The sequence below is a fragment of the Dermochelys coriacea genome, chromosome 18, assembly GCF_009764565.3.
Source record: "Dermochelys coriacea isolate rDerCor1 chromosome 18, rDerCor1.pri.v4, whole genome shotgun sequence".
Taxonomy (NCBI): Eukaryota; Metazoa; Chordata; order Testudines; family Dermochelyidae; genus Dermochelys; species Dermochelys coriacea.
The window spans coordinates 7,901,425-7,916,784 of record NC_050085.1 but is presented as its reverse complement, the minus strand read 5'-3'; the positions used below and the strand labels follow the sequence as shown (position 1 = coordinate 7,916,784).

At 44.7% G+C, this 15,360-nt stretch overlaps 1 protein-coding gene across 4 annotated transcripts in view; it reads right to left on the bottom strand.

The window, feature by feature from the left end:
- The window catches only part of PAX7 (paired box 7), a 153,777-nt gene that overhangs the window by 9,779 nt on the left and 128,638 nt on the right, over positions 1–15,360 (bottom strand). For all 4 annotated transcript variants that reach the window (XM_038377128.2, XM_038377125.2, XM_038377127.2 and 1 more), the window contains exon 8: positions 866–1,112. In XM_038377128.2, the coding sequence (XP_038233056.1) occupies positions 866–1,112 (247 nt within the window). The remainder of the gene's footprint in view (positions 1–865; positions 1,113–15,360) is intronic.

Here is a 15,360-nt window from a genome sequence, read left to right as displayed (position 1 = left end):
ACCCAAAATTCCAGAACCTACCTGCACAACCTGTACCTGCTGACATGGAGTGTAATTCATAATGAAAAGGCTAGAGAAACTCTCTCTTTCGTTTTTGTTTCTTTGCTGCTTGGATTCTGTTCCCAATAGGGCTGCATGTGTAGTAGCAAAGTGGCCATGTATCCCACCTCCGTGTGTTTGGCATGAGTCTCCTCTGGTTGAGGAAGCCCCAGAGCTGAGAGGTTTTGTCACCTTAAGCATCTATCTTAGAGAGATGGTGGGGGAGTTGGCAGCTGGGTCAGAACTGAGTGACAGGGACTGTGAATTGTTTGAATGGGATGGTTTTGGCAGCTGAGGATCTGTGGTGTGCATCAAATGTGTTTTTCTAATGATTGATTCAAGCTGTGCTGATATCTACCCTATATTTTTATTGACAGGTTGGGTTGGTGGGCTAATGTCTGTGCAGCTGAGCTCGGTCCCTTGGCTAGTGATGTCATGTTAGCCATGTCTAACTCTCCTTGGACAGAAGCAGGGTCACCATGATCTAGGGTCTTTGAGGGAGCAGGAGTAGGAGATGGGGAAGCAGAGGGATCCTGGAGGTACACCTCCTTCTCTTACAATATAAATATTTCTATTCAATATCTTTCATTCAGACTTTTCCAATAGATGGCAAATGAGTGGGGACCCTGTACAGAGCATGGAGAGAGCGGGACGATGTCTGTTCGGTTAGACCCTAAAGAATGATTCTCTGTACAAACATCCATGGGAATCCATTCCTGAAGGCAGAGCCAACACCCTATCTGACTGCTGGTTTCTCTACCCCAACTCCCACCCGCACCTAACTCTGCTTAAGTCCAGCCGACTTTCTGGTGGGATCGATACTCACTTTGTCCATACTGTCCGTACTGGTAGCTGGCCACGGGGTCCACGCTATAACCAGTGGTGCTGTAGGTGGGAGGGCAGTAGGACTGCGAGGTGGGGAGGCTGTCAACAGACTTGATGGAGTCGCTCCGCTGGCTGCAGCTGGCAGAGATGGAGTTGGTGGTGTCCAAACCACCGTGGAGGGGAGAGATGGAGAAATCGGCCTGGGGCTGTGGTGGAACGCCGCTCGGGTTGCTTAGGATGCTCATCACCTGGGGAAGCAAAAGGAGAAAGTATTGTTGATGGGCAAATGAAGAGAGCATGCTTAGATCCAGCAGGATCTGCCTCCAAGTGGTCTTGTGACAGCCAATATCTATGATGGATTTTAAGTCAGTTTACATTTGCCAAAAAGTGCCAGACTGAAGACCCTGGAGAATAAGTTCAAATAAAGATAGAATAAAAATCATGAGATTTCTTCTATCTTGGGCTCCTATCTGAACCAGATCTGAATAGTAACCTCCTGGTTTTGGATCCAACCTGGAAGAGAAGGTTTTGATCTGGGGATTTGAACTCGCCCACCCCCTATCCAAAAGCACAGGTAAAGGAAAGGGGGTTAAATTGCTGGTAGTAGCTCAGCCCATCTCAGTATTATCCTTGGCTGTAAAATGTAATTAAGGCTGCACCTAAACTATCTTACTACTTTGAGACTGTAACCACAGTTGGTTCATTTTGCAGAGAAAATGCCTGTTAGAAGAGAGGTGTTTGTAAGGCAAACAGGAGCAGGATGGAGCGAGTCAGTTTGCTTATAGGGATAGGAACTGGGGCCCTGATCCTACAAACCCTTGAGCACCTGCTTAACTTTACTACCACACGCAGCCCTATTGAAATCAGTGAGGTTCCTCATGGTTGTAAAGTGTGTAAGTGTTTGCAGGCCGGGAGCCCTGACCAGGAGCTGAGGGGAGGAGAGCTGTCTTTGACGCATCTGGGCTGATCTCGTCACCTGTCACTGAGTAAGTGCAGGCTTGTGGCGTTTGTGCTGGCAGCTCGCCCGGGGGTGGGCAGCGGTCACCTTGGGAGCCAGCGTGGAGCTCGAGAGCAGAAATGTTGAAAATCTCCACATTTAGCATAACCTTATTGACATCAATTAAAGTGGCAAATTGAAAATAGTTGCAGCTCAGCAAGAGGCAGAACGAGCCCTTTATCCCCTGCCGGTGGCCTGGGGAGTTTTTGTGCAGAGGGTTCATTCTTTGGAATGACACAAGGGGGGATTCCATAGAACAGCTATTTCCCTCTCTACTCAACCCCATCGCCCTCCTCCCCTCCCTGCCCTCGCTAAGTCAGGAGCTTATCCTGAATGATGGGGGGGGGGCAGATTGACATTTGCTTTTTCACCCTCCCCCTCCCCTGGAAGGACTCAGGAGTCCAGCAAAGACCTTTTCCCTGGACGTAGCATCACCTCCCGACTCGGGCAGGCTGAGTCCCTTCTCGGGGATTTGTCTGAGCGTTGATTCACAGATCAGCAATGGCTGGACCCCTGTGGAGAAGGAAGTGATTGGGGATTGGAGAGGGTGTCAGCCTATCAGCTGGAAAATCAGTATAACCCCTATCCCGGGGGTCTACTGGGCTGGGGGTTCAGAGTTCCTCCTCATCCTCGCACATTATTTCAGCCCCAGGCTGTGTGAGCCAGGGCATCACAAAGCCAGCAGCAGTGAGTGCTATATGTCCTAAAGCCCTGTACATACTATATGGAGCTGTCCACACTTTAGCTATATGTATCACCAAGAACTTCATTGCCTTTTCCCACAACATTTTTGGAAAGGGATGTAAACCCTCCTGCATCATGGCTTACGCCAGCCTGTAGCTGTTGGGGATTAGCAGGGAAATTTCTCTGGGAGCAGGTTATCCCATAACTGCTACTGCAGGGTTTCTTGCACCTTTCTCTGAACAAACTGGTATTGGGGACAGGTTGCTGGACTAGACAGATTGCTGGTTTAACCCAGAATTGCAATTCCTATATTTTTAGGCCATCCCTCTGGCTCCAGACGCATACTGCAGCCTTTGATTCCAGATACAATACAGAAAAGAAAAGGAGTACTTGTGGCACCTTAGAGACTAACAAATTTATTAGAGCATAAGCTTTCGTGAGCTACAGCTCACTTCATCGGATGCATTTGGACAGAAATACAGAAAAGGGGGCTCTTCACCCTGGGATCCCAGGGGTTTCTATCATCTTTGCCCCAACATGGATAGCAGGGCCCTAACTTCCCCCAGAACTCTAACAGTCTCTGGGAGCTCAGCTGATTTCAGATGACAGGATGAACTAATGCAGTGGTTTCAAACTCCTGTGGTGGAAAGGGCCAAAATCCACTTTAAGTCCTGGACCGGATGCCCAATGGGATCAATCTGGCTTTTAAATGCTAACTAAACTTTTAGTTACACTACTATTTCTGCCCTTCACTTCTCTTCTTTCCCCACCTCCTTTCACCCCTTCTTCCTTGTCTTTGTGTCTCTCCTCTGCTCTTCCCTCTATGTTCCCTTACAGCAACACCTGTTTCCAACCTCCTGGGGCTTTTCTCCTACTCCCTTCCACATTCCAGCTGCTGAAATGATCAGCTATGCAATAGTTCATCTTGACGTTAAAGTGCGATCATTTAAGTTTGACGGTCTAATGAGATTTATAGGGGACTGGGGATTTTACACCTCTCTGAGCCATTGTTTCAGGCTCTCTGAAGACTCAGGAAGGCAACACTGCATTGGTTTTCCTTCCATTCATATTTGGAAGTGTTCTTCACCGTCACGAGGATCAGAAACCTGCTTTTTCCCTTTAAACTGACGCTGAGATTCCGCTTGAAGTGGAATCTGATTAGAACACGCAAGTCACATAAATACATCAGGCAGCCTGGATCAGGCTGGCCAACTGTCTGTTTGATACCCCTGGTCTAGTGTAACCTGATTTCATATGGTACGGCAGGAGCTTCATGATGAGGAGAATTGGCTCAGAAGGAACCAATGAGTTAAGTGGCTTGGCTATTTATTATTATACATACCTCTGGGCACCTGTCCCAGGCATATGTGGGGCCAGACTGAGATATTAAATTCAATTCATGACTAGGAGCAGATGCACAAATGGCTGTTGTTAATTATTTTTGGAAAGCCATAGCTCAGCTAACTGAAGGCTAGGATATCACCTCCTCTCTCCTCCTATACTCCTTAGTGAGCTGTCCAGTGCTTGTAGTGCTGTACAAGTGAAGATTTGGTCACAGTATAAATTCAGAGATGCTGCATGTAGAAATCATGTGGACCTGGGTGGTTTTCTTTCACTTTGAGTTTGAGGAATTTTATGAACTTTCAAAAACGTAAGGTGAAACTCGGGCTGATCCTCACTTGCACTCTGGCAGTGTAAAAGCGCCTCAAAGTGGGTACCAGTTACAACTACACTCACTTTCAGGCACTCTGACGAGATGGAGTGAGGTGAAGTGGTCTTAGTGTAAATAAGTCTCAGGCCCACATTATCCCAACCTGTGAGAGCTGAAACTGGAGACAAGCCTGCACGAATCTCTGCAAAAAATCACAGCCGAGTTTCATGCAGATGAAGACAAGACTCCTATGCTCTGTTCCCAGCTCTGCTCCTCTCTCTCTGTGACACCGTGGGACAGCCACTTAACTTCTCTAAAGTTTCCTCATTGCAAAATGGGATTGATACTATCACACAAGGTTGTCGAGATCCTGAATTAATACATGCCTGTAAAGAGCTCTGAGATCCTAGGACATGAGATGCTAAGGTACAGATGTGCAATTACTGTTATTATATTAGAAGCCAAAAGGGTCCCAGAATATCAGCACCCAGAGGAGCCAGCAGCAGAATTCTGAAGCTCTGTGCCCTGAACCGTGATGTGGATTCTTGTTCTAGATCCCCGGTACTCTTAGGCCAAGAACATCGGCTAAGAAGATAGCAGTGTATTCCAGGTGAATGCCCCCACATGGCTCTAAGGGAAGAAGGGTGGTGGTGTGTTTCAGGTAGTGGACTGGTACTAACAGCTGTGTTACACAGTCACTATGTGAGCTTGGACAGGTCTCTCAAACTCTCTGTTCCATGGTTCCCCAACTGTGAAATGCTTTTTTGGTCTGTCTTGTCTATTTAGCCTGTGAGCTTGTTGGGGCAGGGATTGTCTCGTCCTATGTGTTTGTACAACCCTAGTACGTTGGAGATCCTTATCTCATCACTCGATGCTATTGTATCAAAAATAACAAGAGGTGGACCCTGGATTCTTACACCCCAGCTGACATCAGCCACCCAGTGTTGAACACCCTCCACAAGAGGGGGTGAAGAAGAGGCCTCCAGCTTGGGGGCAGGCTAGCACTATCTGGCATTTCACGCCGACTGGTGCAACTCATTTTCCAGCAACCTTTTGAACTTGGGGAAGTTGAGGGCAGATGGAGTAATCCCCTCCTTAAGAATGCAAAGTCCTTTTACCTTTCCTTTTTTGACCTTGCTTTCCTATAATTTATTACTTCTTAGTGCATAACCATCACTAACTAAAAATCAATACCCACTCCACATCTGTAAGGTTTTATCTGGAGGGAGATCTGTTACCTGTCAATCATGGCAATGGACAGCTTTGCCTTCCCCTCCCTCTTGTCAATTCCCCCCCCCCCCATCTCCTTTTTCTTTGCTGCTGCCCCAAATCAGTCACAGGCTTGGCGTGAGCTTGCACTTAAGGGTAAGTCAATAATGGCCATGGTGCTATGAGGCTTTGGCCTAATTTCCACCCTTTTAGGAGACTGCTTGTCATGGGGGGAAAGGAGGATCTCAGTGTGTTGGGGGGGGCGCTGAGGATAAGGTAAAATGGAGCCTCCTGGATGAAATAATAGGCACCTTCTTTCCTGCCACTGTCCCAGCATCATCTCTGCGGTCCCCCAGTCCCCCCCCCCCCAGGACGTTTCATCACTCTCTCCTGTACTTTAAAAGAAGGGGAGTTTAAAAAATGTAATTAATTCCCTCCATTTCTGAGCTGGCCCTCAGGGCCTCTGGCCGTGGAAACTGTAGCAGGGGAAATGTGCACCCTTTATGATAAACGAATGCGGCTTTGGAAAGTAAAGTGCAATTAGGAGCCTCAGTCTCTGCAATCAGGGCTCCAGATTTTGAGGTTCGGAGGTTGTGTGGGTAGGTGTGCGGGGGTGTTGTGTGTTGTAGGGGAGGAGTTAGAGAGACAGCGAAGTGATGGGGCGATATTTTTTTATATACAAAAGGGAGCGGGGTGAGGTGCGGGGGAAGAGGGGAGAGACTATTATGTAAGTTTCATGATTTGTAGAAATGTGAAGAAAGACAACCCCCAAATATCCCCTCCCTACAGTTAACTCTAGAGACGCCTGCAGCACCCCGAAGCTGGAGTTGCTGCTTTTGGCCCTGTCTTGTTTTCACTGATATTCTCCCCCTCATTCCAGCTGCTCATTGCCAAGATGGGGAAGGGTCAGGTTAGTCCTTGCCCACCTTGCTCCGTGTGGAAAGGAGTACAAGCTTAGGGTGCTCCCCCCCCCCGTGAACCTTGAGTCAAATCCCCGTCTGCTTCCTTCCCAACACACAAATGCCTTTATGCCAACTCAACACACATAATACCCAACACAGCTTCTAAGGAGCTGGAAAATGGGTCAGAGAAGGACAATGTGGGAATCTTTCAATCTGTCAGCCGCACAATGATTGATCTTTCCTTTGGGAGGCAGTACATTGGGGTGCACCTCCACCAACATGAAAACAAACAGGATCAGGTCATCCACTATCCCTCTCTCTGGAGAGGAGACAGGCCGCAATGAATATGAAGGGGACTCCTCATTGAGGCTGCTGGACACAGACAGACTCTGTGGTTCTCTCTAGTTCTCAGACTGACTGACAGCCTGTGCTGGCTAGTATCATTACACAGACTCTGGGGAAAGCAGCCATGAAAGGGACTGCAGATATCCCACAGGCAACCACTCCATCTAGTTCTGCACTTTGTTTCTGGCAATGGCCAATGTGACACCGGCGGACCAGGTGCCAGCTCATGCCGAAGCCCCAGGCCACTTCATTTGTGAATTAGTATAGATCAAAGTGATTGTTAAATGTATCAGAGTGTATTTGGTGTTTAAACTTCATGAAAAATAATGGGATGTTACTTGCATTGTTTTCGTGTATCTGCATCCTGTTATAATGTAGTAGCAAACATTTACATTGGGTAGATCTCTGTAACAAAATAACCTGTCAAAGGAGAAAGAAGCCTTGTAGAATGCTAATGAAGAACTCTAACAGAAAAGAGCTTATTTCAAAACGAGTGGTCACTGTTTGTGATGATTGGAGGTCAAAGACTCAAAATGCATTCCTCATTCTATGTCATCAAAGGAAAAGCCCACGTGGGTAGTGACCCTATCAGCTGGTTTTCTGTGAGAAGATGCTAGATGTATGGATTCAAGGAAAGATCCTTCATCTCTGAATTGTTTGGACTCTTACAGGGAAGTGTACCAGATGCAAGGCGGAGATCCCCAGAGAGAATCTGGGTACCCTGAAACGACTTTTGGGAGATTGTTTATTTTGTTTATTACATCACTACCACCATTTGGAGTTACAAACCGTGACTCAGCCGTGCATTTATTTTACCTGCTTTAACCTCTCAATAACTCTCATTTCCTTTTCTTAACTAACAAACCTTTACTTAGTTTACTATAGAATTGGCTGCCAGTGTTGTCTTTGGTGTAAGATCTGGAGTACTAATTGATCTGGGGGAAATGACTGGTCTCTTGGGGCTGGGAGTAACCTGATGTGGTGTGATTTTTGGTTTGAGTGACCTTTTATCACAAAATCCAGTTTGTCTGGGTAGCAAAATAGGGTGGAGAATCTAAGGGGACTGTCTGTGACTCCATTATAAGACCAGTATTGTGATCCAGGAGTTCACATTTGTTTCTGGCTAATTATAGAACATACCACCAGTTTGGGATGTCTGCCCTGTTTTTTGACAATCTGCTCTGAAGTAGGCACTCACAGTTTTGAGCCACTCCAAACAGCGTGACCACCCACATATGATATTGCAGAACAAGGCAAGAAATTCCTCCCACAATGCACCTGATCAGTGGGGGAGAAAGGGGCTAACATCAATTCCTCTCTGACCCCAGAAGATAATCAGCTTATACCCTGAAGCATGAGATTCGATTGCCCCATCATAGTCTGACATTGCCTAGCTACAAACTTGAATGATGGTCAGAAAATTATCCAGCCCCCTTCAAAAATCTCTCCATTGTGAAAATGATATCCACGGTGTGCAGGGAGGGTCAAAAGCAGGTGGCTGGGTGCCAGCAGTTCTGGATTCTGTTTCCAGGTCTGCCACTGACTCACTGTATGACCTTACCCAAGCTATGTGGGAGAGGTAGTGTGAGCTAATGGTTAAAACACAGGCTTGGAAGCCAGGAGACTCGGCTTCAATTCCCAATTCTCTCATCGGTTCACTATGTGATGCTTGGGCAAGTCACTTAACTTCTCTTCACCTCTTACAAGGGAGGATAATAGATCCAGGGATGAAATATGCTGTGTCAGTTCATGTTATTGTTGTTATTGCAAAGGTGGAACTCCTATGGGCAGCTCTGAGGCCCCTGCTCTCCCTGAAGTGCGGTGCCATGGTTTGTACCATTACTTCCAGAAGAACAAACACCAGAATGTGGCACTGGGCAGAAAAACAATTAAGGGCTAGGATTGCCAACTCACTGCTGCTATAATGCCTCTCCCAGGCACAGAGACATCTGGAAACAACTTGTGTATATTCAAATGGTGACACCAAAGAGCAGCAGGTCAGTATGTAAGTAGGAGAGTACTCACTGCAAGGAGAGAGAGCTACCATGGAGAAGGATGTCTCCTCATTAGTCACAAGGTGGCTGATCATATCCCATCCATGAATCTTGTACTTACTCAGCAGACTTCCTTCATGTTTAATTGTGAGGTTTCCAATAAGCAGATTGCTAGACTGATGTAATCGGAAGGCTAGACTGGTGTGACACCAAGACTAGATTAGCAAGATATCAGAACTAGAGAGAAAAGATACTGGTGGTGCTGGGTTTGAATAACCAATTGCAGAAAATTGCACCATATGATCATTCCTTAAAGAGCTGATAAAGTAAATCCTTATTGGGCATGGGCATAGATGTGGTCATTTTTTTGATACCCAGGGGAAGGGAAGCAGGGAAGGTTGATATAATTTTAGGTGCATTTATAGAGGCATCACATCATGTAGCAGGATGGTGACATTGCATTTATTTCTGGACACCTCATTACCAGAACGATATGAACAAATTGTGAGGAGTTCAGAGAAGAGCAGCAAAAAATGATCAGGAGGCTGGATGGATTGGCTCTGGAGGAAAGGAGAACAGAGCTTAAGGCTAATAGTTTCTCAAGTGATTCTGAGTGCCTCCATTGTTGGGTGTCCATCTTCAGACATCTTAAGGCATCCAAAATCCATGGCTACTTTAGAAAATGTTGGCCTCAATATGCATAGCTTGGCTAAATTGTGAATAAAGGAAGGCCATAACATTCTACAAATATTTGGAGTGCAAACTCCAACGAAGCAGAAATCTTACACAGGGTTGTACAAGAGAGTGTAACTTGGAGTAATAGGAAGACATTCAAAAAGGGAAACTTTAGGAAGAACATCCTGCCAGGGAGATGTATTTATTGGGCTTTGGAATCGTCTACTAAAGGATGAAGTGGAAAGCCCCTCACTTGGGAAAGAGGGGAAACCCTATCACTTCGAACATTGAAAACTAGGTTGGACAAAACACTAGAAGATTCCCTGCAGGGAAAAATCCAACTTTGACTTCTGTGGTGACACCTGTAAATCTCTTTCCTTTAGTTTCACTTATCTCAGCATTTGCAAAGATTGTTGGAAGAGGAAAAGGTTGACAGATGTGTTCTTGGAAACATGTCAGTTCCTCCAGCCCCACTACCTGCATGGAGCAGGTTCCTCCTCTGTTCTGAATTCCAATACGAGGAGCTGATCCACACCATCAGTAGAGGTGACTCAGTTCCTGCATTTGGAAATTCATTCTCTACTCCCCAAGTCATTTCAGAGATGGTTTATTTGTACCTAACTTAATATTTCCCATTTCTACTTTGAGACCCTCTCACCTCATCTCACCCCTCTCACCTACTGAATAAGCCCTAATCTTTCTTCATATCAATACCTTTTTAATATCTTAGTATCATAGGGCCAAAAGTATAACTGGGTTCAAAAAATCACTCAATGATTGCCCTGTTCTGTTCATTCCCTCCAAAGCATCTGTCATTGGCCACTTTTGGAAGCCTGGATACTGGGCTAGATGGACCATTGGTCTGACCCAGTATGGCCATTCTTATAGGTAGAACAGATTATTTTAAACCTACATTAAACAGCAGCAGAAGGGAAAGGTTACTGTAGGACCGATAAAAGACTTGGGAGGAGATAAATAAAGTTATAAATAATAAATAAATAAATAATATGGAGATCCAAAGATCTTCACATTAAAGGAAGTTGACTATAACCAAATGTGCCCATGGGTAGAGAAATACGATGATTATATTGTAATCATCAACACTTCACTTACAAAACCAAGCATTTAACTTTGAACTTCTAAAAATCCCCAGGCCCAGATGAGTTGTATCCCGGCATATTGAAGGAACTCCGTGAAGAGTATGGTAACCCATCAGGTGTACAAATTAAATATATCCTTGCAGTCAGGCATGGTAGCAGAGGACTAGATAAGGACTCATATTCTCCACAACTTGAGAAAGATCTGATCAAAATGATCGTAGGCCATTTAGTCTAACTTCAGCAAACAGAGTCAGTCCATTGCCCAGTGGAATCAGTGGGAACCAGAATGGCTCCAAATACATTATCTTAGAAGAGTGTGTTTTACTTCTGGAGATTTATGTTATATAAAATGCAATCAAGCTTTTAAATGAGATTTTAAATGACTGGGGTGAAATCCTGGCCCTAGTGAAGTCAATGAAAGTTTCAGCTTTGACTTCAGTGGGGCAAGATTTCACCCCTGGAATCTATTACCTTATAAAAGATAGCTTGGTGGAATGAGCTCTGCCTTGCTAGATATTTATCATGCAACCATCAGCATGGGATCTGAGTATCAGAACATGGTGTCTAGGGCTGAAGAGAATGGGAACCAATGTAGTCTTATAAAAATTCGATAATTCTTGATCAACAAGAGGCCAGTAAGGCAACTGATAAGGGAATGGTTCAAATATTATCTATCAAGAGTTTATTATAACTTTGGATGAAGCACTGAAACAATGTTTGATTCCTAAACTAGTCAACGTGTTTTGGAAACTCAGGTATCTTGATTGGATAAATATATATGGAATGGCCAGAAGCCAAAGCTGGTTATTGCAAATGGCACTGGATTGCAGTGATGTCTCTGGACTGGTATCTCAGATGCCTTCAGATAACAAACCTTTAGTTTTGATAGCGTTTTCCATTTGCAGATTTCAAAGTGCTTTACACAGAAGGGCAAGTATCATTCTGATGCAAAAACACGCAGAGAGAGGGCATGCTCAAGGTCATGCTGTGAGTCACTGACAGAGCCAGGGACGGAACATGAGACTCCTGACTCCTGCTTCAGTGCTATGATACTAGACTAGGCTGTCTCCCTTTTCAATGTTCTCATAAGTGGCTCACTGTGGACCTGTGAATGGGGAGTGGTGTAATTTGACAGTTAGCAATAAAATCAGAAATACCATTAATATCATCAGTGACTGAAAACGTCTTCCAGGTTATTTAAATACATAAGGGGAGTGGTTTAGGGAATAATTGATTAAATGGACACGAGCAGTTTTATTTTTGGGTCTAAAAATCCTAATCTGACCTATTCACTGATGGATGAAGAATTGGCATGTACTGACAATGGAAGAGACTTATGGATTCCCATTGGGAATGACATGAAGTTGGGAATACAGTGTCACTTGCAGCAAAGAAAGCCAATAAGGTTCAAGGAAGCACCACGGGAGTATTAGAAACAAGGCAATGGGAAGTTATTACCTGATTATTCAAGGCTATCATGGGGTTCCACCTGGATAACTGCCTCTTGGTTTGGGCACCCTGCTTCTGTAGAGACGTACAAATTATGGAGATGGTCCAGAGAAAAGTTTCTAAACTATTCAAAGGTGGGTCTTAGTTATGATGATAAGATGAGTTACTTGAGCTTGGACAGTTTGGAAAAAAGAATGGGGATCTCCTTTCAGAGCAAGTCCCTAAGAAAGTAAGAAGGGCGATGGGGAATCTTCTTGCAGCTTAAGAGTAATTTCCCGGAGCATTGTTACATGTGGAGCTTGAACCCAAAACATCTGGATCTAGAAGCATGAGTCTCTATCCCTTGAGCAAAAGGACCAAATCCAATGTATCAGAAGTAGTAGCAGACTCAACAACAAAGAGCCACACTATGTTAGAGCAGGTTGCCTAAGGTAAAGGAGGATTCCAGTTATGTGCATATGGACTTATGGTAACTAATCAGACATGGACACACTTCCCCTGTAGATGGAAGAAACCCAGGCCAAGAGATTCAAAAGTGATTAGAGATTTTGACACCCAACTTGAGATACCTGAAATCACCCTCCCTCTGAAAATCGAAACATCTTTCTTTAAGGTGTTTCAGGTAAGCCATTCAAAATCACTAGTCACTTCTGATAATCTCGGCCCCAAGATTAGTTAAATGTGTATGAATGGTTCCCCCACACCAAAGGGTCAATTAATATGTGTACATCTCTGCCCAGGAAGCACTTTCAGAACACTGAACAAAGATAATGGGCCTGACTCTCCTCTCATGCTGGTTTTACATAGTGTAACCCCACTAACTGTAGCAGAGTTACATTTACATTGGTGTAAATGAGAGGAGAATCAAGCTCAATAGTATCTCAGGTTATAAATGGGATTCACTGATAGATAGCAGAGGTTCTTGATCACACGCATTGATCTGAACAGACTGATAAATTTAGGATTGGGATGGAATTTCCCCTATGGAATAGTAGCAGAATTTCCCCCTCCATCTGTAGAGCCCTGTGTGAATATAAAATTTGTATCCGCATCTGCTCCATGATCCGCAAACATAGTCTGTGGATATAAAGTGGATAGCTGCAAATTTTCAGGGCTCTATTCACCTGGAGCTCTGAACATAGATCTTGTTAAGCTATTCATCACCAAATAATAGAACAGATCCTGAAGATATGCTAGCTTATACAAACTGAGGATCTGCCCCATCAACTTCAATGGAGCTACATTGATTTACACCAGCTGTAGATCTAGCTCTGTATCTGTTATGAATTTATTTCCCCTTTTGTTAATGAATTGCTCGTGAACTACTCCTGATTTCCTTCAGACACATTCCCTATCTGTAAGGGGTCACTGAATAGCTTTTCCAGCTTATGAGTTGTTTGTGAAGTATTCTTTTTGACAGTTAGTTATTTGTGTTGGTTGGTTACCTAAGTCACATGGTACTTTTTGTGCTCCTTGATTGGATGGCTAAAACATTTTAAACAGAGGAGTAACAAATAAGTAAGGTGAGTGGTTCTCAAACTGTGGCTTGCCAGAGAGCTGGCTGGTCACATGGGGCTGGCTCCTCCTCATTTCCAGCTGCTAGATTCCATTAAAAGAAGCTAAACATACATTAAACACTTCCCTGAAGTTATTTTCCCCCCCGAAAAATTTCCATGTAAAAAAAAAATGCCACATGGGTGGAGTGGGAGGGGAGTTGTCCATGGGACAATCTCTTTGTTAAGACATGGTGCAACTATGAAAAAGTTTGAGATCCCCTGAGTTAGGCATACAGGTTAGGCACTTTATCCACAAAATGATAAATTATGAATTTAATTATTTCCAGGTTCTGATTGGGAGACAGCTGTCTGGAGAACAGTCTTGCTCATGGCATTTCAGCACTCACGGGGTCACCTAGGATGCAAAAGCAGAGAGGAACAACAACGAAAAGCAAGAACCTCCAAACATTTCAGAATCTTTAAAAGGGTTTAGTTTGGGTTTGGCTTTAGAGATGGACAAAGGTTTGGGGATCACCTTGTTCTTATCTTCTGCACCTGTTTGTCCATCCTGGGGTGATCTCTGAAATTCGCAGGAGAAGGGCTGGAAAGAAAGCGGCTGGCAAGAGATTTACAATAGCAAGAAACAAAAAAGGTTGCCCGCTAAATCTGTTGCGGTGCATCGGCTGGATGTGAATAAAGGCTGGACATGGGGCTCAAACAGTATAGCTAAGTCCAAGCAAATTAAACCTAGTTTATAAACTTCTTCTGTCATTCAACCCCTGAGAACTCTCTCCTATCATCAGCTCCATACCAGAGATTGACAAAACCAAACCAAAATCCACAGAGGTGTCTCCTCTCTTCTCCCTTCCTTGCCATTTTTTCCTCTCTCTCTCTATTTTTTTTTTTCAAATCTCAGCTAAGCTGATATGTGCTCATTCACTATCACAACCCCCTGCGGACACTGGTAATGGAGTGTGGGTGCTGACTTATTGCTTCCAAACAAGATTTCCTGAGATCCTTTGAGTCCTCCCCACACCTCCCCTCTCTGGTTCTCTCTCTCTTTTTTTTTTTTTTTTTTTTTTGGAGTGTGGAGGGAAGCATCTATAAATGTGAAAGGAAGCTGCACTACAAAGAGTCCCCTGAGTGGCATATCCCAGCCTCAGGCAAAGCTGCCTGGTGCACTGATAGCCCTGCGTATCTCCTCTAGAACTCCCCTCTCTCCCCCCTCTGATCAATCAAGGGCTGTAATCAGTTAAGGCCCGGCTTAACTGCACTGTAAGATACACTAGTTAAGTCAAGCCAATGCCTTCAGGGTCCCCATCGTAAATACGGAGAGGTCATGGGGAGATGAAATAACCCTGATAAGTTCAGCCACTGCAATGCTAGCTAGACTCAAACCAAACATTTAATAACTCGGGCTGGCAAAAGAATGAAAGAAAGGGAAAATTAGCAGCACCCCATACCGCCACCTGCTTGGCTGTCTGTTCATTTGCTCTCTTGCTTCCCAGATTTCTCGGGGCGTTTTGCGTTTTAAAGGTAGGCCAGCACTTTTTCAGCTCATTCACCCTAACAAACTTGTAGCAACTTGACAGAATTTTAGGTTCTTGGGAATCTGCAGCAGGGATGAGCTTTAAAGTCAAGGGTCTTCCCTCCACTCCCACAGGACAAGCCCGGAATCCAGTAGAAGTGGCTTTTCGCAGGCCCACGGTGGTTTCTATGGGCCTCTCTGCTGCATGAGGCCAAAACAAAGATTTCAGGGAGAGATTTTCAAAGGTACTATGGCGATCTATGCTCCCTGTCCACCTCTAAATCAAAAAACACGCTCAGAGCTCAAACGTTCTCAGAATATTCAAGACAATGGAGCTCTGTCGCTTTGCACCAGCTGCGGATCTGACTCTAGAGTTTCATTGGAATAAAGGTACCGCTGTAGGTAAATGGGAGAGTGATGATCTTAATTGAGATCTCAGTCTAGGGCTTTTTTTTATCTCACAGTC